Here is a 25,437-nt window from a genome sequence, read left to right as displayed (position 1 = left end):
TGTCCCCTCTGCTTTCAGGTTCTTCCAACTTCAATCCAGGCTTGGATCTCTTCGGACACTTCGCATCTTCCCGGCAGCAGCACTTCCTTGCCAGCTCCCATTGAAATCGACGAAGCGACCCGACACCATTTGACACCTATGCATCCGGCTTCCCTGGGTGAGGTAACTCGAGTACTCCGGTGCTCCCGTGGGTGCTGACCCTAGAACTTCCTAAGTCCCAAAGGGTTTGGTCCTGACTCATTTCTAAGTGTTCCTAATCTTTAAAAATCTAACCGCGACTTTCCCCATAGAAGCTAACGGGAGCTCGCGGCTGTGTTCTCACACTGCACATGGCCCCCGTGGGTCCCCTGTGTCACTACCTTGGGTGGTTCCTTGGGGTCCCAGCGATTCTACAGGCTCTAGGTCTTGTGTCTAGTTAAGTAGTGGTTCTTATACCACTATTTTAGTATGTGGTTTGGCTCGCCCCTAGGGCCTGATGTGTATTTGTGCTTATTACTGTGATATTTGAAGTGTAACTTATGTGTTTTGACCTCTAGTCTCATAAAGAGACTAGGAGGGTGTGTTTATAAATAAATACATATATATTTTATATATATGCCTGGTGTGGTTGTCTTTCATTTAGCCACTCAAGAGATTATAGACTGGTAAAAAAAGCTGCTTTACATTCCTTCAAGACTTAGCCTGAAGGCTGCTCTCCATAGCTACCACTAGGATAGCTTTCAATAAAGGTTGTATTTAACCTATAACCAATAAAGGGTTGTTTGGACTAGTACAGGGTGCCCACTGTAACTAGTGGACAGCATATACCAGGCCAACTTCTCACACTATGCATTTTCTTGTGCGTAGACGTTCGTCACCTGTAATTGCATTCTTCATTCATTATTGAACACTCATGAGTTTTCACGGTTCTGTGCACGGAACCCCTTGATATGATTCTTTTACTATAGTTCTGCCAGATTCTGTTCCACCTTTGCAAAGGTTTCATTCGCCATTTTTCTTTTTCCTGGCAACTGAGGTTTTTCCTCACATTTGTTCGTACTCCCGTTGGGTGTTTTTTCTCACCTTTCTTCTTGCTGTTTCTAGGAGATTCCTGCTGTTTTCTCCTGTTGGGAGTATTTTTCTGTATTTTCTTTTTGTGTGTGTTTCTTTCCATTGCTTACCGTTCCTCGGTTCACACTTTCCTACTAGTCTGGCCAACTTGAGTGCTTTGCTGTAACCTTGAACGTTTTGTTTGGTGTTCGTATTCCCTACGTTTTGTTCGGTGTCCGTATTTCTGTTTCTATTTTTATCTTTTGTAAATTTTCTTTGTTTCCTTTCTTGTTACTTTATTATTCTCTTTTGTCCTTGAAAGAGAAGATGTCTTGTTGTCTTGTCTTCCTTCCTTCATCATTGCTTTGCTTCCTTTACCTTTTCTATGTTTTTGTGTTGTGCTTCACACCTTTTTCACATATTGTAACTTTTCACCTTATGTAATTATTGTTCTCTTCCCTTCTTGTTCTTGCTGTTCTCGTTTGTTGCTCTTCCTATAAGTGTTTCTCATTGTTCACATTGTTATTTTGTTGCTGCTATGTTTATGCCTTCTACTTTTTGATGCCATTATAAAGGGTAAGATGTGTAGTGTCTTGCCTTTCTGCTTAGCTAGTCTGTGGAATGTTGACGTTCATGTGACGTATTGGAATGTTGGTATGCTGGACTCTTGGAGTCAGTTGGGATTTGGGCTGAGCAAAAAAGAGGCTGCTCCTGGTGGGGTCTCGACTTATGCTTCCATCTTCATACTTGAAATAAACATCTAAACCTACCACTCGGACTGATTCTTGATTCATTCATATTCACTACATGATGTTCTGCGTCCGTCCCTTTATGCAGCTGTCTTACCATTATCTGTGCCTCCTTCTCATATGTGCCTACTGCATATGTCTCATGGTCTCTCCAGCAGCTTCCCATACGCTGTGGCACAGGTTACCATCCGAGCAGGCTCATTCCTGGTTCCCTTAATCTCCATCTCTGCTACGACCACCTATGTGCATGTTTTCCTTTCCCATTTCCACAGTGCAATCCCTCAACTGTCTTGTGTATCATGGCTCACTTTCCCTAAATCCACTATTGCATCCTACCCAGTGTGTAGCAGCTTACAGATCTCCATACACCCAGCACCCTTCCTCTGCGACTTGGAAAATGGGGAAAAATTAGCTACCTTTTCCTTGGTTCGGAGTTCATCAAACATGCTCTGGATTTCCAGCTTCCAGTCGTCCTGCATGGAGTGGAAGGAGTCTTGAGGCATCTCCTCCAGCACCTGCACTTCCAGAGCCGTCAGCTGCTCCAGGATGGAGACGAAGCTCGGCCGCTTGTGGGGGTCCTGAGCCCAGCACTCTGGAAGGAATATTGGAAAGAGAAGCAAAAGGTGTAGAATTGTTATAAAGGACATACACCACAAACTGCCTCATGTACATAACACACTCTACATACAAGTTGAGTGAGCCATGGCTTTCAACCAGCACGGCAACTCAATACACTGATCAATACTGTGCGACTTCGGAATAACTTGCATGATGGATGCGCCCACGGCTACCTATTTCCGATCACCTCTCCTCTACCGGCCTCCTACCACCCCCACTTTCCATCGCTATAGCTAAGGCGGTTTTCATGTCCTTTATCCTGTCTCCGTAATCTCCCAGTATGTGTCCTTCAGATTTCCATGCTGACAGCTGTGATGACTTCTGCCTTATCTGTCACACATTGTAGAATCTACTGGTTTAACTGCAAATTCTCCATCTGTGTCTGCAGCGATATGTACATTCCCTGCATCTGTTGCTTCATATTCCAGGTTCCTAGTCTATCCCTTCAGATTACATACATGGTAGTTGTTGCCGCCTGTGCATTCTCCATTACGGTTCACACGTCTTCTCGTATCCCACTTTATTCTATAAGCAGGTTCCCTACTCTACAGCATATATGTTCAGTGTGACTGTCCCCACACACATATCAGTGTCTCCCAGTTGATCCCTGTGACAGACAACCTCCCCATTGACATTGGTTGTACCCGGTCGTGTCTTCGTAATTCTTCCATAAATAAATGCCCAAGTGTCCCAGTCTTTCCTCATTAGAGCCCATCTCTCCATCTAAAGCAGTTGTGAATGGTAACTTTTCTTTAACAATCCCAACATATCTGAATCTCACAATCTATCCTCCCACTTTAGCTGTTGGTTTACTCTCTCCGTTGCCCACATTTGAGCTCACCTGTCCATTTTGATCAGCTTTTCCTCTCTACAGCTATGCCGACTTCTGCATTCGCTCTAGCAGTGCCCACAAAACTGGGTGACCTTTTCAATAATCATCATATTCTCCACTGTTGTCTTTATTTTCTTTAGATACAGCCTCAGTTGTCAAAACAGCCATACACTTGTCTTTATATCTAAAGTAGCACCTCAGGTTGTGAGCACAGCACTCCTATACAGGACCCGATCAAACTCTTCTGCATGAAGTGCTCCGTTGTACATTAGAGGACTGCTAAGAATTGAGTTTACAAGGTCCTGGGTCCTCTTAAGATATAGCTCTTCTTGATTTGGGCCTAGGTATGCAGTGGGATGTAGGTAGCACAAACAAAGCAGGAAAGCAATGGAGTGTTGCGTATGCCAGGGTATGGGATCTTATAAGTTATGTGCAGTGACGGGGAGGGGGGAGTGAGTGAGTGGCAGGGGGGGGGGACATTCAGCTTTGGGACAAGTGGAGCCTGGAGGTTCCTTAACTATAGTAAAATAAATGCTTCTTAAAGGATTCTTTCAGCTTTCTTCTGAAGAGGTCATTCCAGATTCTGGGTGCACAGTTTAAGAAGTATTAAGATCTAAACTTTTTAGTATTGCTTGGTGTCCACTCTGTCAAGGTCATGGCTTTGTGGGTTACCTTGGCTTCCAGAAAATGTAAATCATTTTTGGAGATAATGAGGTGCATTTGCTGTTACGGTATTGTGGATGTCACAGAACATATTAAAAATTATGTGGACCTGCAGTGACAGTCAATGGAAGGGTGATGTGGTCACACTTAGAAGGGCAGCTATGGGTAGGAAACTCTCGAAAGGTGTCAGAGGAGCATCTAGGATTCTGGTGAGCAAAGAGTTGTGTCACTCAGAAGGGAGATGACAAGGCTTGTAAAATGACTGCCAAGTCCACTTGTGGAAGGTCTGTAGGGAAGTGATAGCGGATACCAGGCTAGCTCAGATTTCCTACAGATAAGCACTGGTAACATAAATAAGCAGTTGTGAATAATCCACTCATTTTAGTTTTGTGACAAGTTGAAGTATGAATCTATTAGAGTTCCTATCAGAGAGAGGCCGCTGGATTTAGATTAATGTGAAGGTGTAGGCTAGGAGGATGAAAGTGGTCTCTATAGAGTTCAGAGTAAAGTAGAAACTTGACATGCACACTTTGAAGATGTATACAGGCTGAAGATCACGAAAGAGAAGATTGCCGCTTAGAGTACTGCACAACATGTCACTGTTATATGGAAGTCTTCATCTGGGAGAGTTGATGCCAGTGGCAAGGAAGAACTGATGCACCATATAGTCTTCAACTTCAATGCATGTTTATCAGAATTTGAAGGTTCACAATGTCAAAGACTGCTGGCAATATGAGGTAGACAGGGAGGCAGGGAATCATGTCTTTATTTAACAGTGTCATCCACAACACTATCCATTTACTGCAGCGTTATCAGAAGCTTGATGGAGAGTTGGCTACTAGTCGATAGATGGGTATGAGTGAGGCACTGACTACATTCATGGGGCCTGTGAAAGCTCCGAGGAAGGATTTCATGATCATGGAAACATCTTATTTATAAGTGGTATCATGGAGGACACGGAGTATTTTACAGAGGGTATCCATTTAAACAGGGCCTCTGGCCTAATCTAATCTAACAGGGTTTATAGAGTGCGAGAGTTACCCTGATGGGTGCCCTAGCACTGGGCGGAAGCCTAACTCGCCTGCAGAAGCAGAGAAGCCCTTGTTATTAAAGGTTATGTGAAAAAAGTCAGGTCTTGGGGGCTTTTTGGAAGGTTACTTAATCAGAAATTAACAGAATAGATGTAGATTACGAATTCCAGTGTTTGGATGTTAGATAGGAAAAGTCACAACCATCTATGTTTTGATGGCAAATCCGAGGAACTGAGAATTGAAGAGTATATGAGGATCTAAGAGGTTTCAGGGGTTCATAGAGTCAACTTGGAGCAAAGGTAAAAAAAAAAGACCAGTCCCATAAATTGCATAATGTGCCACGCATAGCATGTTGATGAGAATGCATTTTGGAATTGATAACCAGTGAAGAGAAAACCTGGAAGCGGAAATGTGAGCAGCCCAAGGTAAACTGAATATGAAGGAAATCTCTACGTTTTGAATTTGTTGAAGAAAGAACATTAAGTTATAAGGGAGTCCCAGGTAAAGCCTTGATAGAAATCAGAGTACTGACAACTAAGTGTTTGTCTGTTAAAGGTAGGAATGGACAGATTGTCAAAGCAAAAGAAGATGTTGAAAACATCTGGGAGCAGAGCTTACTGACTTGAGGGGATAAGGTAAGGTTGTGATCCAGCCAGAAGCCCAGTGACTCAAGGCTGCTGGCCACCAGCCAGAGGATCAGGGTGTGGTTGACTTCCATAGAAGAAGAATTTGATATGTCCATATTGATTTTCAGGAAGAAGTTGTTCATTCAATTGACAGGCAAGAGTCCGTTTTGGAAGTTTGGTGCAGGCCTTACCAGAAGAGTCAGGGATTGAACAAAATATGTGCATCATCAGCATAAGTTTTAAAAGACTGACCAAAGGAACAGCTAGCTAGACGGTAAGTGTGCATGTTAAATAGTGCAGCGCTGAGGGAAGAGTCTTGAAAGACCCACAACTCCAATTTTCAGAACTTTTATTTGAAAGAAAAGTCCTAGTCTGCATGTTGTTTGGAGATATTTGGAAACAGTGGCAGTGCTTAATGTTGTAAATGTGTGGCATCATTTTGTCAATTTTCTCCATGAAGAATTGGTTGATGGTGGGGCAGATACCGGTGAAGAGATATATTGGGAGTTTCAGCTTGGTTTGAAGGTGTATCTGAGCTCTTCAAGTAGGCTCAGCATCAGGGCGAGTCTTTGCTGATGATTTAGGGATAATAGCGTCCTTTGGCCATAATGATGTGGTTTTTTTGTACAGATCATAGGGATTTCAGTTTTCTGATGATTTCTTGCAGTGAGGTTTTTCACTACTTCTTTTACTATATGTCAATGGTGGATTTGCTGTTGGTAAGGTATTTGGTAAATCAGGGTGCACTGGATTTTGGTTTTATTGTTCATACCTCATGCGGGTGGAGGCGGAGGCAGGATTTAAATCATGTCCTTTAGGGTGCATTTTGTGTGAGTCAATTAGGAAGCAAGCCATTTAGGGTGCATTTTGTGTGCGTCAATTAGGAAACTGACATCACCTTTGGGCTCTTTTAAGGCTGCCAGCATTGAGACCGCTTAGTGGAAGAAGTTAATGCAGAGGATATTAAAAGAGCAGCAGGGTTTGGTGGGTTTAGATACGCTGTGGTGGGTGGCTAGTGTATAGTGGACGAGGATCGGACTAGCAACAGGCTCATTTCAGCACAGTGGAATCTGGGGCTGCAGCTGATGGTCTTGAAGGAGAAGACAAGGTTTAGTGCGAGTTGGTTCGGTAACGTGTTGTCTGAGGTTCAAGATGGTTGTAACATGGTATTTGAGGTTCAAGATGTTGAGTTTCTTTATCTTGCTATACTAGAACCTTAAAGGCTTGATCCTACAATACCCTCAATCTTGTTTTAGATGTGCTTCAGAGATCAAGGGGCTTCATATTGCTTCACCCTGGGCAGTAAAATCTGGGTTTCCAACAGCTTTCCAAATTCTTTCTCCCCAGATTGGCTTTTAATCAGAAAAAAAGATTTTAGCACAGTAAAATTAGGAAAATTGAGTTATGCAAGGGCACAACACAGATCAAAAAGAGCAAAAAGCACGTAGCAAATCACACGCTGTGCAGTAAAATGGGAACCAATGAACAGCACAGAGTATGCCCTGCCATACTCACCTGACATGAGCTGTGTGAAGGGCTCTGGGCAGGTGGAGGGAATTGGGAGCGTTAGCTTATTCACTGCTACACCATAGGCCACTGCCAGGCCATCAATGCCACGGTACGGCACCTCTCCGGTCAGCAGCTCCCAGAGCAGCACACCATAACTGAGAAAAAAAAGATGGTTTGTTATCTCCTTGTATACTGCCTTGTGTAAGGATTTGAGGTCGGTGCCTATTTTTCTGTTACACACAATATAAATGAAAACATCCTTTTGGGAGTGACACTGGGAAGAAGGGTCAGAAGTGGATTCCTTGCCCACAGATATGAAATCTAGTAGCATCTCTAGGTGGGGGAAGAGGAAGATTAACCTTGAATGGAGGTCGGTCATACACTTAGACCTTTCTTAATCTGCAGTTACTCACTCGTACACCATCTCACTAACATGTCTCTATACCTACCTCTCTGTGTGTCTTTCTAGTTCTAACCCTTAGCTCTGCCTCCTACCGCACATGTTTTCATCCACCTACTTTGCAGCTAGAGCTTAGATTTAATAGTGGGGGAAAAGTGAAAGCTTTTTATCCGCTATCTTTGGTATCTTTTTTTTTTTTAAATATTGAGCTGGATGTACCACATAAGACATTGCAGGAGAGAAATACAGAAGAAACAATAATAGACATTGGGAAGGAATTAAGTGTCCTAGTGCAGCAAATATTACGAAATAACTCAACCCCTGAATTCCTCTATTAAAAAAAATTAAGCGCCTCTAAACTTATTGCTTTCAATACATCGCCCGGAAAATAGTAAGTGCAAACATCACTTCTGATATTAGTATTGCTTTACAAGAATTATCAATATGAATCTAGAACCCAAAGTGCATCAGTGCTAATAGTGCAAAATCAAGCCATTGATATACAAAATACCCAACAGTTCAATGGGAATACAAAATTAGTCAAATCATTTCAACTGTTTTACATTCAGGATAAACCTTTTGAGAAGAGTTGGACGCTCTTTTACACCTAGCATCAGAATCTTTCAATAGCAACAACTGCAGAAAAGCAAATCAATTCAAGCCAAGATTCAATCCCTACTCCATTTTTCATTATCTTGATACAGAAATAAAGAAAGTGGTATCTTGAACCTCAAATACCTCCGTGTTAGTGGCACAAAAAGTCACGTTTTATCTTTGTTAAAGGCAACCTAGGGCAGCTCCTCCATGTGGGCGGAGGAGCGTCGCCCCACTGCTTTCTCGCAGTACGAGAAGCAGAAACATAAAATGGTATTATAAATACCATTTTATGTTTCTGCTTCTCGCACTGCGAGAAAGCAGAAGGGTTTGGCTGGGGGTGGGCGGGTCTGCTCGAGGGCAGGGGAGGAGTGGCTTGACCAATGTTGCAGGCCCTGACTGTTCGGTCAGCCCTCTGGGGCGACCAAACCAGTCATGCGCACTCTACTTTTCTCGATGTAGGCTGCATGCAGCCTACATGGAGAAACAGGCCTCCCCATAGACGCCTGTTTTAGATCCTGCTCTGCCTGCTACTGCTGTGATGCTAGATGCAGTGAAGGCGTTTGATTCCATAGAATGGGACTACATGTTTCACATACTCAGACGCATGGGGTTTCCGTTGTTGTTCTCGGGATGGGTTCGGCTATTATACACAGACACCTGCGCATTGGTGCGTGTCGGGGGCCTAACGTCTACACCATTCAAGATACACAGAGGCACGCGGCAAGGGTGTCCGCTGTCGTCTTTGCTGTTCGCTTTAGCATTGGAACCGCTAGCTTGCATAATTCGGCAGCGCCACAGAGAAACGGCACTTAATTTCCTACATAGACCGGTGGGCATATCACTTTACGCCGATGACATGGTCCTGTTCATAAGGGATCCCACACAACACTTAGCGAAAGTGTTGAGGGAATACATCCGATTCGGGCGTTTATCCAGTTTGCAAATTAACTGGAATAAATCGATGATGATACCCCTTACAGCTAATACATCACCACCGAGCGTGGAATACCCCTTGGTGTGGACTACGGAACCGGTGAAATACCTGGGCGTATGGGTACACCGAGACCCAGAAGAAGTACTAAGAGAAAACTATGGCAGAGCCTGTGCCTCTCTAGACCAACAAATAGACAGGTGGAATAATCTGCCACTCTCTATAGCTGACCGCATGGCTGTTATTAAAATGGTTATATTACTGCGGTTTTTATATTTATTTAGCAATATATCGATCAAGCTGACACAAAAAAAGTTCAAGGGGATACAATCCTCATTACTCCAGTTGGTCTGGGGGGGAGGTAAACAGGACAGAGTTAGCTGGACCACGCGGACGCTGGACTACGCCCAGGGGGGTTTTAATGCTCCGGATATTTTTCTATATTACCTATGTGCAAAAGCACAATATGCATATTACTGGTTCCGGCGGCACGCTTTCACTCCACATGTTGCAGTGGAGGATGGAGATGCCCACCCTGTCCCAATATCTGGTGTGCTCACACACACGTAGAGGCACGCCGAAAACGGAAATAAACTCCATTGACACAACTATTGCTGCATGGCAAACTATCGGCAACATTACTGATAAACTCCTATTATACGCACCAGCAATGCCTATTGCACATCATGCGGCACTTTCAATAACACAGGAGGAGTGCTCACTCAGGGCGCTGAGGGAGGTGGGCCTGGTAGCTATAAGAGCTATATTTCCAGATGGACATTTTCTGACGGCAGACGACTTAGCCCACATTTCCAACCCTTCGCTGTTGTTCAACTTTACTATACACAGACTGAGACAGCCGGTCAAGGTCCACTACATCACATACCCGACTGAACCACCCCATATCACATGCCCTGCAGATGCTATTGGTCACGTAATCGCAGCGCAAGCTAGTCACAAAACTTTCTAAAGAAATACGAAGTGACAGAGTCCTCGACTACAGCAGAAGTTTGGCTCGTTGGAATAGTAGCCTGGCCTCACCACTGTCGGACTTGGACTGGGAACACATTTGCAAACTGACTGGAACTCTTACACCTAATGGGAACCTGCGCATTATTAATTTCAAATTCATTCATCAGACTTATGACACCAGTTAAATTACATAAGTGTGGCTTGCGAGAGACCAGCGCTTGTAAACAATGTGGTCATCTCAATGCAGATTTTCTGCATCTTGCGTAGGGATGTGATAGAGTGAGATCATTTTGGGACACTGTATTGAAACACATTCACGAAATGACAGACTATGCTGCACTGTACACCACCAATTTGCTTATTATGCCATGTACCGCATTTAAAAGGGGCAACAGGTAAGCTTGTGCGCATTGCACTGCTACTGGCAAAACGCCGAGTGGCTTTACATTGGGAGAGTAAATTAGCTCCAAAACCCGAGCTTTGGTTGAAAGACATAGTCTATTGTACGGAGAACCTAGCACTCTATGCAGAAGAACTTCCGGTAACATCCAGGCCCAGAGACATTTGGGAACCTCTGCGAAAATATCTGGTACGATTGACTGTTAATGATTCACACACTGATTAATAATGATGTTGGGTATGATCCTGGATTCTTGATAACACAACAATACACATTGCTACGGAGGGTTGGGTGGGCATCCTGATATTTGGTGTATGGGCAATCGCAATGTTATTTTCTGATCTGTTGTTACTATACTGTCAAGCATGGCAGGGGACTTCAATACACTATTTGAAATGCCAATAAACAGATTTAAAAAAAAAAATGCCCCAAAGCTATACTCAAAGAATGCAGACATCCTCAGGGGAAAAAAATCAGGATCCTTCCAAGCTTCCTAGATTGCAAACACATTGGGAGGGCCTCTACTCGACTTGCATTTGCCACTTCAAAATGTTTTAAAAACGCTGTACTTTTAATAATGGATGCTGAAAAGGCATTTGATTTAGTAAATTGGCCAGCGTTGTTCTATATTTTAGAGAAATTTGGATTTCCTATTTTAGAGAAATTTGGATTTCCTATTCAATTTTTAACCATGCTTAAGAAGCTTTATGGGGAGGCAGAAGCAAAGATAAAGTAAACACCAGGGAAGCGGGGATAGTGAAGATTAATTGAGGCACCTGGCAGGGCTGTCCTCTGTCCCGGATTTTTTTCACCTTTTTGCATGGAACCCCTGGTGACTAGGTTTTGGAATAACGAATCCATTTTGCCTCCTATAGTAGGGATGCCAAAAATCAATTTATTTGCCGATGACATCATTTTCTATCGGAGAACCGATAGTGTGAATATACAACGAGTTTTAAATGAAATTCAGATTTTACAGGCATAGAAGGATACCAAATAAACCAAGCAAAACCTGAACTTTTACTGTTTAATGCATTATGGATGAATCTTCCATCTAGCTTACAGTAAGTTCCCCAGCGCCACATCCGTTATCTAGGAATTCACGTTACTAGCAATTTTTCTCAACTTTTTCATTTGAATTACGCGCAACACTTAGCAAGATTAAAGCACTACTCGAAAGGTGGACTCTTCTGCCGCTGTTATTGATTGGAAGAGTAGCAACAATTAAAATGCCTATCCTCCCATTACTTCCATTTATTTTTTCAAATCTAACCTCAAAAAAGTCCCAGTTCATACTTCAAAGAACTTGATACTATTTTTCGATAGTTCATATGGCTCAATAAACAGCCTTGTTGGTATCTTTTTAACACCCTGTTACCCTACTCCGAAATCACTCAAACTCCTACCTTAAACACTCAACCCTCAAATCCTCAATAGCCTCATTTTACTGCTCAGTTCCCAAACTCAGAAGACTTGTATTGCCACTGAACCTTCACTCTGGCTCCTCTACCATGTCTATCTAGATTCCTACTCAAGGGGCTCACCAATGGCTCCAACCCTTGTGCTCTTTTCTACCTGCACCCCCTTTGACCTCTTTCCACCACCCCCTGGCTCTTACCTCCAAACATCACTGCCCTTGGAGAAGGTAGAGGACTTGATGACCTCAGGCGCCATCCAGGCATAAGTACCAGCCGTACTCATCTTCGTAGTTTTGTGCCACTCTCGAGCCAGGCCGAAGTCCGTGATTTTTAGGGTCTTGTTCTCCATATCCTCATTCTCGATCTTCTGGAAGAGCAGTACTGGCAGATCAAAAAAAAAGGGACAGAGTCAAGGGGATGGAAGCGCCTAGATCATACCAAATAGGGCCTTCACATTGAGATACAATTGAGACATTGCACCCTAAATGATGCTAGGCCTTGCAGGGTCCAGTCTAGGCCTGATTTGGCTTACATAAGTTGTTAAACAATGTGATAATTAGGTACAGGTAGCCAGAGCAGAGTCGTATTGCTGAACGAGAGGTGGAGTCAGAAAGCTTTGTAACTACAGTGCATATTGGCATTGGGTGGGACCAAGATCTTAGCCAAGACTCCATTGTCCAGAGTAAAGCAAGTGAAAGACTCTAGCAGCCCTCTCGAACAGTCAATCCTAGAGTTATGTGTCAGTCTTGTGACTAGCACAGGTCAACCCGAGTTGGTGGTCTGTCACAGCTGTGAACACCGGCATCAGGAGCAAGATGGTTCTCCCATTATCACACATGACCTTTTCCTAGTACGGGTTCTCAGTTTTGCGCAGTTTGTTCTATGCCCAGTCATACTGGGGTAATTTGGGCATACCCTTAGTTGGTCTTACATGAACATTCATTTATAGCACAGAACATGCTCTCTAAACAAATGCTGCGCTTGACTAATTCAGGTTCAATACAAATATGATTGTAAGCCTTTATTCCCCATGCCGCCCACCCCATCATTTTTTAGATGCACAGAGGTCATTGTATACATAAACTGTGATTATGTAAAATATATAAATATTGCAACACTTTTTAAAGTTATTAGCTTATTGAATGAATCATAATGAATGACATATTGTTTCTTCAAAGAATACCCCTGCTTGGATCAGTAGTGTAGCAAGACCGATATGGGTTCTAAAGCAAACAACAACAATGAATCCCTTTTCCCCCCAGGTTTAGTAAAAGACACCTTAGGGCTTCGATTCCACTGCAACTGCTGCATAAATAACTACATACCATTTACTGTGTGTGATACATGTGCTGTCTAAACTACTTGTTCTACCCAACACCACAGTCCAAGAGTAAGCCTTGACTGTTTGAACTACCTACTCCAATATGTCTAAAGCCTAAGGAGGAGATAATTGGCAATTCGGTAAGTTTGTAGTTGTATGTGGATCCTGTCTTTCAAAGGACAGCAGCAATACTGGTTTCATAAATTGCCTGACTGAATCACACAGGAAGCTGGGAACTGACCTCATCTAGACGAGCATGTACTTCACAACCAAAGTCACATTTGTGACCATCATGCCTCTCCACTAGCTAAATTTTAAAATACAGGGTTTTGTGTGTCTCTGCGCTGCTACCTCTTGTCTACACTCCAACACGCATCCAGTTACAAGGATCATTAAAGGCTTCTGAATTGCACATCCAACCCAATGAAAGTCAGCGACTTGTCCGTAATCTGAACCTGCCTCAAAACCATTCAGGGTTAGATGAACAGGGGCAGACTCTCCCGCAGTGATGGAATAAAAAGATATACTCTTGGTTAGCACCCTCAGCTGACATAGCTCCTGCTTGGCAACACTTGCATCATCCCAATCACCTAGCAAATCTTGATCACCAAATCAACAACCTTGGATCAGTACGCCACAGCTACCAAAATCTGGGCAAGACCCTCACCCCGTACATTCCTGGTTTACCACCTTTAAACCCCATCAAATCCAAGCTACCATCCTGTCCAGTCTGCTCGATTTGAGCAATCCAAATAAGGGCCTCTCCGCTACCCTCACTTGCAATCTCCAAAATTAAGCTTTAATCTCAAACTGCAGGGATTGGATTTGAGAGGTTCTAATTGCTAATGAATTCCTGCTTGTGCTTATTCTGTGCCTAGATATCTACCCCACTCCGAATGCCAGGCAGTGATATTCCAGCCAGCAGAAATGGTCTGCCAATATGATCAAAGTGCTTTTGCAGACTGAAAGCTCTCTGGAAAGGTTGCCTTGATCAGAAAAAAAAACTTACCTCCCATAAAGCAGACACACGTTTGATACAATTTTTTGTTTCTGGACGTGGGTTGAAAATATTCAAAACAGAAGAGTTGTTAAGGTCTCGAGCTGGCACTTGTTGATGCCTCGCTCAGGGGCTGGGGCCGAGCTGTCCTTTCCCAATCATTTCTTTTGGGGCACAGGACGCATGGACTGCAGCACTGCCACATGCTGAAAGCGGCATACAGGACATCAATCCTGGCCCCATAGTATGTATAATGGGGCACTGTCCCTGCCTGCATCACACTCACCTGTTACTGGTTGTGCCATGCACACACAGGGACCGTACACCCTAAAATGCATATAAAATGACTGGGCCCGCATTGCACATTGTGCCCTGGGGTTGCAAAGGGTGAGGTAGCCCACTTTGTGCGCTCCCAAGACAAGATTGTATTACCAAACGGTCTGCAGAAGATTGTGCGTCCCCTTGTGTAATATTGATAGCGCTAGTGGACATGTAGAGCCAGCACTATCATGAGAGGGTGTTCCTTCATTTGCATTGGGGTGTGGTCCCATGCTAAAGAGGAAAACTCTTTGCCACTGCACCCATGCCATATTATAGACATGGGCACCAACACAAACTGGCCCTTTGGAGGCCCACTCACCCTACGCCACAAGAAGGTGGTGCAGTGTTGGTTTGCCTCCTGCAGACAGCTCTCTAGGGGAGGGGGGGGGGGGGAGAAGAGGGTCCCATGAACACCCCCAGACATCCTCCTGCGGGCAGGTGCAATCATTCACTCAAACTCTCCCTTCTTGAAAGCACAGGCGGGCTTGCCACTTGCACTGTGAACCTCAGAGCAGCTTTGAAGCAGCCGCTGGGTATTTCACTGAATGTGCTGCCCTGGAAGCAGCACAAGTTTGCAGCACATTCATTGTAATAGTGCGCACTGTCCCCAATTGCACCCACTGGACATGTTTAAAGGCGTGCATCCTTGGCAAAACAATTACAGTACGCCTTTTCCATCATTCGGACCTCGGTTCTCAATGCAGCCGCAAACTTGCATTAAGAAGCAGACCTGACAGCCAGGAATATTTTTTTGCGATATAAGTAATTGGCCACACTTTGGAAAAAGCCTGGGAATGCGGATGTAATGGGGAATTATGATGGCCAAAAAATAGTGCTATAAAAACTGGAAATCCAATGTTAAACCTCGTGAATGCTCAACATGGCAAATTATCACACCTGTAAAAAATATAATTTAACCTAAAACATCAAGCACAACAATTTAATCTCATTTAGAAACACTTGCGGATCTGTATGATTTTGCCATTGATGGATACTCAAACACTCCTAAACATTATAATAAAATTTCTTTGTATGACATAGAAAATATAATATTTACAAGCCATAAAATGTGAGAAGAAATGTAAGGTTGTGTGCGTATCCAAATGTCTTTGGCCAAATCATAAATGTGTAAAAATAAATTGAGTCAAGCCGCATCGGTTCCGAGGGGGAGTTGCAAGGGCGACAATGCGAGATGTTGAGTTGCATCGCGCTGCTTTGATGGGTACCACAGCTGAGCTGGCAGAGCACCTTTATCTCAACTTCCAAGGGTCCAGGACTGGGGGACGCACCGCTTGCTAATTAGGACGCACAGTAGGCAGAGTCCAGGTGCAGGGTTCAAGGGTGTTGGAGTCCTTGGTGTCACTCTGATGGCTCTGGCTCAAGGTGCAGGTCCAGACCTTCTTCCTCAGGTAGCAGTCCTTTTTGCAGGCAGAGCAGCTGAGCAGTCCGTCTTGCAGCAGAGCAGTCCTTCCTCTGAGTCCTCCACAGGTACAGAAGTGATCTAAAAATCTTCTGAAGATGCAAAATGTATAACTGGTGCCCACTTTGAAGTGGAAGAAGCTTCTGGGGTTGCCCCCTACAGAGCTGTCTGGAATTTCCTGCCTCACTGCCCTGGTCCTACTCTGTCTGGGGGCCCAATAGGCTACTGTTAAGTCCTTTGAGAGAGTGTTGGGCCAGTGCCTTTGAAGTGTATGTGTGGTAGGTGACAGCTCCACCCCTCATTAATAGCCAATAAAAACGGGTTCAGAAACCAGAGGGTAGAGGCAAAAGGTTAGTGGTTGGCCCCACAGGCCCAACAGTGGTGAACTTGAAAAACATGCAAAACAAAATACAGCATAGCAGATTTTACACAAACTGCCATCCTGCTATCTGATATAATAGGCATGAGCAATAGAAGTAATTTTGTAATGGTGATAATAAGGTACCCAAACAAACCAGTAAATAAAATAGAATACCAATTAAATAGTATGTGCATGATGCAGGAAATTGGACCAGACGTGGGTACGGACTATGTCTGCATTGGGCGCTATAGCTAGTGCAGGCATGTTAACTTTCTTTGCGAAGGCAGCGTGCCCCAAGTGTTTTTATATTACAGAAAGCCTGAACATAAAGTGAACTTGACCGACACAGCGCAGTGGCTAAATACTGAATAGCTGTACTTATTATTATTAGCAAGTGGAAAAATACATTAAAAAATAAACTGAAGCAAAAAGGGGTAGATAAAAGATCTAAGACCCCAGGCCAGTCTCTCACATTTGTCACTATCAAAAGGATTAAACAAAATTTGGTACCATTACAGAGTTGTCATAAATATGTTGCTGTAGAAAAGGGCACCATCAAAAAAGCTTATTATTAGGTGTACTTATGTAGGCAAGTACTGTGGTGGCAAAGGCAGAGAAGTTGCAACAATAAATCCTCCTACTAGGTCACAAAAATTAAACATGCCAACACCCCACCCCTCATTGGGCATGGAAACAGAAAGAAAGTAGCAACCTCCGCAATTGACTATTAGCAGGTAAGGCTATGGATGCCAAAAGGGAAACAATCTGAACACTGCGGTCTTTTACCAAACGTGTTCCGACTACGCAAGCTCAACCACACTTGCCGTAACCATGCATTTGCCTTAACCACGCAAATGTGTGGTTAAGGCAGTGAGTGGTCTAGCTGTAGGCAGCAGGGATGGAAGCAAGAAGACCTCGCCAGGAATAGAGCCGCAGTGAGGTAAGTTTTCTGAGCTTGGGGGGGGGGGAGGGGGGGCCGGGGGGGGGGGGTAGGTGTTTCGGGCTGGGTGCGGGGGTAGTTTTCTGGGCTGGGGGATCGGGTTAGTTTTCTGGGCTGGGGGTGTCAGGTATGTTTCTGGCCTGGGGGGGTCAGGGGTAATTTCCTGGGCTCAGGGAGGGGGGTCAGCTAGTTTTCAGAACTGGGGGGGGGGGGGGGGGTCAGAGGTAGTTTTTAGGGCTGTGGAGGTCGGAAGTAGTTTTCAGGTCTGGGGGGGTCGGGGTAATTTTCAGGCTCGGGGGGGTCGGGTCTCGTCGTTTTTTTTTATTAGGGGTTAGGGTATTAGGCCTAAGGACAGTGAAAGGGGTTGAGGTAGTTTTAGGGACAGCGTGGGTGGGGGGGGGTCGGGATAGCGTTTGTTACGGGACAGGGTTTTAGGCCTCAGGACAGGCGGTGGAGAATGGGTAGTCAGGGTCGTTTTTAGGGCTTCGAGAGGGGGCGGGTCGGGTAGCTTTTTAAAACAGGGTTTTGGGATTCAGGCCGAAGGGAAGTGGAAGAGGTTGAGGTTGTTTTAGGGACAGCGCAAGGGGGTGGGAGGGTGTAGAGGTAGTGTTTGTTAAGGGTTATGAACAGCATGGGGGTTGGGAGGGGGTCGGGTATTTGGATTTTAGGGCGGGGAAGGGGGGTGGGGGGAGTTTGTAGCTTGGGTGGGGGGGGAGAGGGGGTCGCAACCTTAGCCTCGCATACCCCTTTACCATTCATGCCTTTACCACAAAATTACGTGGTAAAGGCATGCGTGGTAACGGAATGCGTGGTTAAGACGCATTCGAGCTAGAGGCATGCGTGGTTTAGCCATGCATGCCTCTATCATACAAGGATGCCAAAAGCCCTTCCAGACCCTGCACAAGGTGTAGAGGATATTTCATTGTGCCCTTGATGCTCATAAATGCCTGGCTCAATAGGGACCCTATTGCCCAAGTCTATTGATTCCAGATTACTGCTTGGGGCCATGGGGGCGCACTCATGCTGGGACCATTGACCTCAATAGCGCTGAACCCATTCTGTCTCATTAATGGCTGGTACAACTGATATTCATTAGTCCAAGGATCAGATTATGCTCCTTGCTGCTTTCAGCGTTTAAAGTTCACTAAGCTGAGACCACTGAAGCTCAGTGTGTTGCTGACATGGAGTATGAATACTGCTTGGCACCACTGTTATTCAGTACAGCACGGGACCTTCGGTGATCATTAACGCCTGTAGCCACTGACACTCATTACTGCCCAAGCCAACTCCTCTCTAAGGACACGGACTGGCACCACTGCATTTTATAATTCCGCGGAGCCATTGGCGCTCATACACCGGGGACTTTAAGGATCATTCATCCAGAGGGACTCTGCTCTTCTTGCATGCCTGGGTCATGGATGCTACGCGACTGAGTATGAACCACAAACAAAACAAATACATACAATTCGTCCGAAGATACTATAGGTGATCTAGAGTTAAATTGGACAGGAGGTGAATTGTGCCTACAACACAAAACTTCTAAAGACAGGAAATCTAACAATTAAGGTTGTAAGTTCACCTTAATACCCGGCCAAGTCATATTTATAACCTCACACATTATACCACACATCAAATACTACAGTACGTCGTGTACAGTATCAGTAAGGTGACGCGACTGATCTTTACAAATAGAAAGAATGACACATAAAAACTGATGAAATATGAAACAGCAGGAGCAAACAATGTCCTAGCTGTAACCCTACAGCGTTATGCAAGGCATAATTAATCACCCAAGATGGGTTGGCATACAAAGAGTAAACAATGTATATTAAGAACAAAAATGCAATTGCGCAATTGCCGTTACATTTATTTATCACTCCACCACCAACATAACTCGCGATACATTGAAATTGTCACACAGTAAGACATTCTCACACAGTGGGCTATATGCCTCTATCTTTCAAACATGATGGTGCAGTAGGAGTCAAGATTAATTTATTACCCTTAACAGTTGTTTTTCCTGTATTTTGATATTTCAGGCTGTAGGCACCTTTCACGTCCCATCAAACATAACTAATTCTCAACTAATGTAAGTGATAGATTAGTTACCCATTTCACACATAAGCAGAACTTGCTAGGTTTAAAGAACCAGATTGTGAAAATATTGAATGCAAAACCGATATCACTTTCATTATTGCCAAACAAGGCCCACCAAACCTAGGAGGCAGTCAGTATTCATACTAATAAACACACGTGCATGCTACACACTGCAGCCCCTTCCTTATAAATGGCTCGCAGAACTTGATCTCCGGTGGTCATGCATGACAGCGATTGAGATTTCGCTAAACAGAATAAATGTACCTAAACCCACCGTGTAAAACTGTATTCAAGCAAGAAAATACGCTGCTAAAATCTGGAACACTCGTAAGTAAAATACAGTACATAAATTTCCTATATGCACTCTTGGAGGCGTGACGGACTAAAATGTAAGTAAGCGCTCAAGATCACACAATGGGAGCTTGGGGGGCAGCCGAGCACAGCGAGGTCTGCCCCCCGGGCAGATTGGGAGGGGGAGGGGGGGGGGGGGGAGGGGCCGTAGCGGCCATTTTGGAAGTTTTGGGCTACATTTGGGGATAGCCCAAATATAGCCCAATTTCGGCAAAGTAGCCCAAGGGCCATATAGGCCAGCTACGCGCCTCCCCAGCCACCATTTTAGGTTTGGTGGACCTGGTGGCTGGGAGCGCGGACAGTAGCTAAAGATTTTCGGTAAAAAAAAAAAATTTGGGGTAAATTGGTGGGCGATCGTACAGGCTTGACGGAGTACTATGGTAGGAGGGGATTATCGGGTGCTGGAGGCGTGGCGCCGGTTAAGCGAGGCGGGGAGGATGGATCTCCTCGTATCTGAGGCACCGTTAGCGGTGCGTTTCGGTGAGGCGCGCCTCCGCGGGGGTTGGCGGCCACCGTCGCGGCATGTTCGCCCCCCGGGAGAGCGAGAGGCGGCACGGTGAGTGGGAGGGGCGGCGCGTCTGGGAGGAGCGCAGCCCCGGGGGGTGCGGAGACAGCGGGAGTTAGCGACGGCGGGGCCTCGTCTGGGCGGGGGGTGAGCTCCGGGTGCCACCCCACAACGAGCTACATCGTGGGACGGCCGCCCCAGAGGCAGGGGAGCGGCAGCAGGGCGGGGGGGCGGGAACGCAAGGAAAGTCTTGGCAGGGCCGCTCGGCTTCCACGGGAGCAGCCCTAGACGCACCGGGTGGGCTGGATCGGGCGGGGAGGGGCGGGTACGAGGGGGGCGCGGCCGCACAAGGCATGCTTACGGCGGCGGTTTCACGGGGCAGCGCGGGGCAGGGGAGCGCTGCCCCGGCTTGTGACAGGCTGGGGGAGAGTGCGGAGGGCTGAGGGCAGACGGGGCAGGACGCAGAGGGGGGGGCGGCGGGGAGAGGCACGCGGCAAGATTCTACGGTGGAGCGCGCTGCAGACGGGGCCACTCGCTTAGCAGGGGCACGGACCCCGGAGGGGAGCGGAGTCAGAGCGGACGGGGGAGGCACATGGGGGAGGGTGGGGGGGGCACGGCGTGGGGAGTTTGGAACGGGAGCCGGCGGGCACGGGGTTTCCCGCCAACGTCGGTGGGGGGGTCAGACGGACGGCGGGGAGGAGGGGAGTGCAGCAGGGGGGGACTCCCCGGTGTTGTTTGAATCGGACGGAAGGGTTGGGGGGGCGACCGGGACAGAGGGTGCGGGGGAAAGACCGGGGGACGAGGGGATGGGGGGTTCAGGGTGGGGCGGTGCGGGGAGCGGTGTGGAGAAGGAGGGGCGGAAGTCCGGGGGTTGGGCGGGTGACGATGGGGGGGCGGGGGCGAGCGGACAGGGGGTGGGGGGGTCGGGTAGGTGGGAGTGGAGCGACGGGGAGGACGGAGACGAGGGGGAGGTGGTGGATTTGAGCGCGGTGGGTCGGGCACGGGTAGCAAATACGTTGGGGGCGGGTAAGCGAGGATGGGATGGGAGTCGGAAAGGTGGTAGGCCCAGCACACCAGACCATTCCATTTCTTTTCAGGCGGTGGACCGACAGTTTGACCGTCACGGGGTGCCGGACTTGGTAGGGCTGGGAGCGGCTCAACGGCACCAAAGAGAAGGGAGGGTGGAGCCTTGGGCGGCGTATCCTGTACCGGCGAGGGATCCCGGCGCGGCTGGCATAAGTAGGCCCGGTACGGGCTCGCCAGCCCCAACACCCACGGGGTCACAGCGCCCCGGGGGGCATCGGCAGAGGAGCACCGCAGCAGAGAATGTTTGTTTACCACTCAAGCAGATGGCGCCACCAGCGGGGAGCGCTGGGGGTGCGGGGCAGGAGGAATTGGATTATGAGGAAGAGAGCATGGAAAAAGGGGAGTTGCGTGAGGTGGACAAGGGGGACGGGGGGCCGAGTAATGTTGTGGCTAGTTTCTTGCAGGTGTCACGACGCCAGGCGCGGCCCACGGGTCGGACATCGAGGTGGGAAAACTGCTCGGCCCCCAGGACAGGACGCCGGGAGGAGCGGCAGACAGAGACACTGGCGCCAGGTAATAAACATTTGCTTGGGCGCCCAGTGATGGTTCACAGAGGGGTGGGGGGGCTGTTGAGGAGGGGGGGGGTCGGCGGGAGGTTGCGCAAGGGAGCGTACATAGTGGATGTGGCAGTGGGCGCGGAAGGCACAGGAAAGGGGGACGAAGGTAAGACCACTGAGAGTGTGACGGACAAGAAAGAGGACAAGAAAGAGGCAGCTGACGCAAAGACAGGGGAGGAGGAGGCTAAATTGGCTAAATTGGAAAGTATGGAATTGAAGATCAAACGGTTACCGTATATGGGGGTAACGAAGCCCTTGGGGGCGCATTTGATGTTGGCAACAAAAGAGAGGATTTGGAAAGGGGAATATGTGGAAATGCTCAAACTCCTGCACAGGGAGGTCAGGGCAAAGGAGGGCTCCAAGGAGAAGGAATTCGAGTTGGCAAAGAGGCCTAAGGTACCTTTGACGATAGAGAACTGGACAGCGGCTTTTCTCATTTACGCCAGTGGGTACTGCGAGAAGTTTCCGGAGAGGTCAGTGGCCATGTTTAAATACACGGACGTCATTCGGAAAGCGCAAATTACAGGGGGGGGGGGTATGCCTGGGCTCAGTATGATGAGGAATTCCGGGCGCGCATGGCATGGGATACGGAAGCGAAGTGGGGAGAGCTGGACACGGATTTGTGGCAGCATACGATGGGGCTCGCGGGGTCTGGGAAGACTATTTTTACGGCCAGCGGGCTACCGCTCGTTTATCAGCCCTTTCGAGGGGGGCCCACCCGAGGGGGGGTGGGTGGAGCAGGCAGGGGAACGACGGGAGAGACGGGTGCATGCTGGGACTATAACAGAGGACTATGCACGCGGGAATATTGCCGTTTTCGGCACGAAGGCTCGGGCTGCGGCAAGCGACATGCGTTGGTCGAGTGTTGGGGGGCTCGGGGTCAGTCACACGGCGGTCAGCAGGGGGAGCCCGGAGCCTTTAAGGCTGGGGGGCCAGCAGCAGGCACAGCAGGCGGGAGGGGGGCTAAGGGGCCTGGGCCACAGGGCTCTTACTCCGGTTAAGGGGGAGAAGTTGTTGCGGGTATCCGGACAGGGCAGCGGCGGAGCGACTACGGTTGGGGTTTTTGGACGGGTTCAGGTTGGGGTGTGAGGGTACAAGGGTGCTGAGATGAGCAGTCACTTTGAAATCGGCGCGGGAGCGCCCACAGGTGGTACAAGCGAAACTGGAGAAGGAGGTACAGGAGGGCCGCATGGCGGGCCCCCTTTCAGGAGTGGCCGTTGCATAATTTGATTGGGTCACCCATGGGAGTGGTGCCAAAAAAAAAAAAAAAAAAAAAAAAAGAGAGCAGGGGCAGTGTTGGCTGATATAGCAATTGTCCTGGCCCAAAGGTGGGTCGGTCAAGGACTTTATTGAGGAAAGTGCGGCCACTGTGTCTTACTCCTCTGTTGACGTGGCTATGTCACTGGTGGTGACCGCGGGCGCAACAGCGCAGATGGCAAAGTGCGACATAAAGTCAGCTTTCCGGCTGCTGCCAGTTCATCCAGATGACTTGGATCTGTTGGGCATACAATTCGGCGGTCACTGGTATGTGGACAAAGCATCGCCGATAGGCTGCTCCATCTCTTGCGCACTTTTTGAAGGTTTCAGCACGTTCCTACAAGGGTTGTTTACGGAACGGACGGGTCACCAAGGCGTGATGCATGACTTGGATGACTTCCTTTTTGTCGGCACCTCAGACTCCGCGGACTGCCAGAAGGCGCTGGACAGTTTCCATGAGATCATGAGGGAGATGGGCGTGCCATGGGCACCGGAGAAAACACAAAGGCCCAGTATGGTACTGGCTTTTCTAGGCATTAAGCTGGGTTCCGTTTTGGTGGAGGCACGCCTTCCAAAAAAAAACAAAAAAAAACGAAACATGTTAGAGCTGCGGGCAAGTGTGTTGACGCGACTGAAGGTGGAGGTTAGGGACATACAAGGGTTGCTGGGACATATCAATTTTGCCTGTAGGGTGGTCAGAGTAGGGCGGACGTTCTGTAGGCGACTGGAGAGAGCTTTGGAGGGGCAGAGGCCCCCGCACCATCCTGTTCGGCTGTCAGCCGGGGTGAGGGTAGCCTTGAGAGTGTGGCCGTTTTACGGCACCAGTTTAACGGGGTGCCTTTGATGAGGGACGCGGACATGGTGTGGGATGTGCAGATTTGCTCAGAGACAGAAGGGAGCAGGGGATTTGGGCCATACTGGCAGGGGAGGTGGTGCGCAGGACCCTGGCCCGCAGAATGGTTGGAGGGAGGCAGGAGCATGGCCTTCTTGGATTTCTTTCACTGGGTGGTGGCTGTCACGCTGTGGGGGGCTTTGTTAGCTCACAAGAAGGTCACGTTCCGGAGTGACAACATGGCAGTGGTGCAGGTGGTCAACAGGCAGTCGGCACGGGACGAGCAGAGCTCAAGTTGTGGATGGTTCTGGGCTGGGGCGTTTGAGTCATGATATGACGTTCCGCGCGGTGCATGTGCCAGGTGTAGACGATGACATTGCGGAGGCCTTGTCTAGTTCACAATGGGGGAGATTCCGTGGGCTCGCCTAGGACGCGGACGGGACTCCGACCAGAATGATGAATCAACTACGGGAAGTAGGCAACACCGGATGCTACATTTGGTTTTAGGCGCATTAGCACTGTCTACGAGATTGGCATACCGGGCGGAGTGGGAGGAGTTTGTCCATTCAGGGGCGAGGGGGTGGGTTTCCGGGGTGGCAAGAAAGAAGGAGGTTGTGCAGTTCATATTGGGCTTGGTGGAAAAAGATCTGACCGAGGTGACTATTGTGGGCAAGTTGGCGGGGGTCGCTTTCGTCGGGAAATTGTTGTGGGGAGGTCTCTTTCGGGGCGGAGGTGTTTAGTAGTTGGCTCAGGAAGGCGAAAATGGACCAAAAAGCCGGGGGAAATGGGTAGCTTTGATGGGACTTGGTCTGTTCACATAGGCAGGGGTGGGGCGTTAAGGCCTCGCAACTGCGGGCAGTGCTGCGTAAAGCGCTGAGGAGACTGGGTATCGAGGAGAAGGGTTTTGGCACGCATTCCTTCTGCATTGGGGCGGCATCAGAGGCACGGGCGAGGGGTTTGGGAGAGTAGGGACATCATGAAGTTGGGCAGGTGGTCATCGAATTGTTATCAGCGGTAGGTGCGCAGCGAGACAGGGGGAAGAAAAAAAAAAAATGTTTTGTTGGTGTTTTCCTGGTCTTCATTCTTGTTTTCTTTTCAGGTTCGGTTATGGGACCCCTCGCCAGGGAGATGTCCATTTGGATCGTGGGGCATTCTTTTGTGAGACGGGCGCGGGGCCAGGCCCGGGAGAGTTACTTTGGGGACAGCTTGGGGTTCCATAAAGATTTAGTCTCTGTGGCATGGAGGGGTAAGGGCGGTATGCGCGGGAAGGAATTGGTGCCAGTGTTGAACGGGATTTTACGGGCGGGAAGGTGCCCGGTTGTGTTGGTATTACATTTGGGGGAGACTGGCATGGTCAGGGAGACAGGTTTGGCACTGATGCGGGTTATGACAAAGGACCTGATGTGGATCAGGAGGAGATGGGCGGCGTTTTCCATTGTCGGGTCGGAATTTGTCCCCCGGAGGAGTTGGAAGGGGGCTATAAACCCTGGGGCAGTGGATGAAGCGAGGAGGAAGCTAACCAAGGAGATAGTGCGGTGTTGTAGTCATGTGGGGATAGGACGGTTGGCTCATAGGGACATCCGTTACGATGCGCAAGTGCTGTTCAGGGACGATGGG

The 25,437-nt window shown here is 47.9% G+C and overlaps 1 protein-coding gene across 1 annotated transcript in view; it reads right to left on the bottom strand.

The window, feature by feature from the left end:
- MAP3K11 (mitogen-activated protein kinase kinase kinase 11) overlaps positions 1-25,437 on the bottom strand; it is a 188,153-nt gene that overhangs the window by 53,463 nt on the left and 109,253 nt on the right. The window contains exons 2-4 of the mRNA XM_085625821.1: positions 11,976-12,156; positions 7,064-7,212; positions 2,195-2,370 (exon numbers count right to left, since the gene is read on the bottom strand). Coding sequence (XP_085481947.1) covers positions 2,195-2,370; positions 7,064-7,212; positions 11,976-12,156 — 506 coding nt within the window. The remainder of the gene's footprint in view (positions 1-2,194; positions 2,371-7,063; positions 7,213-11,975; positions 12,157-25,437) is intronic.

The sequence above is a fragment of the Triturus cristatus genome, chromosome 9 (genome assembly GCF_964204655.1).
Source record: "Triturus cristatus chromosome 9, aTriCri1.1, whole genome shotgun sequence".
Taxonomy (NCBI): Eukaryota; Metazoa; Chordata; class Amphibia; order Caudata; family Salamandridae; genus Triturus; species Triturus cristatus.
Note: the sequence above shows the minus strand (reverse complement) of the source record. Positions and strands in the feature narration are given on the sequence as shown.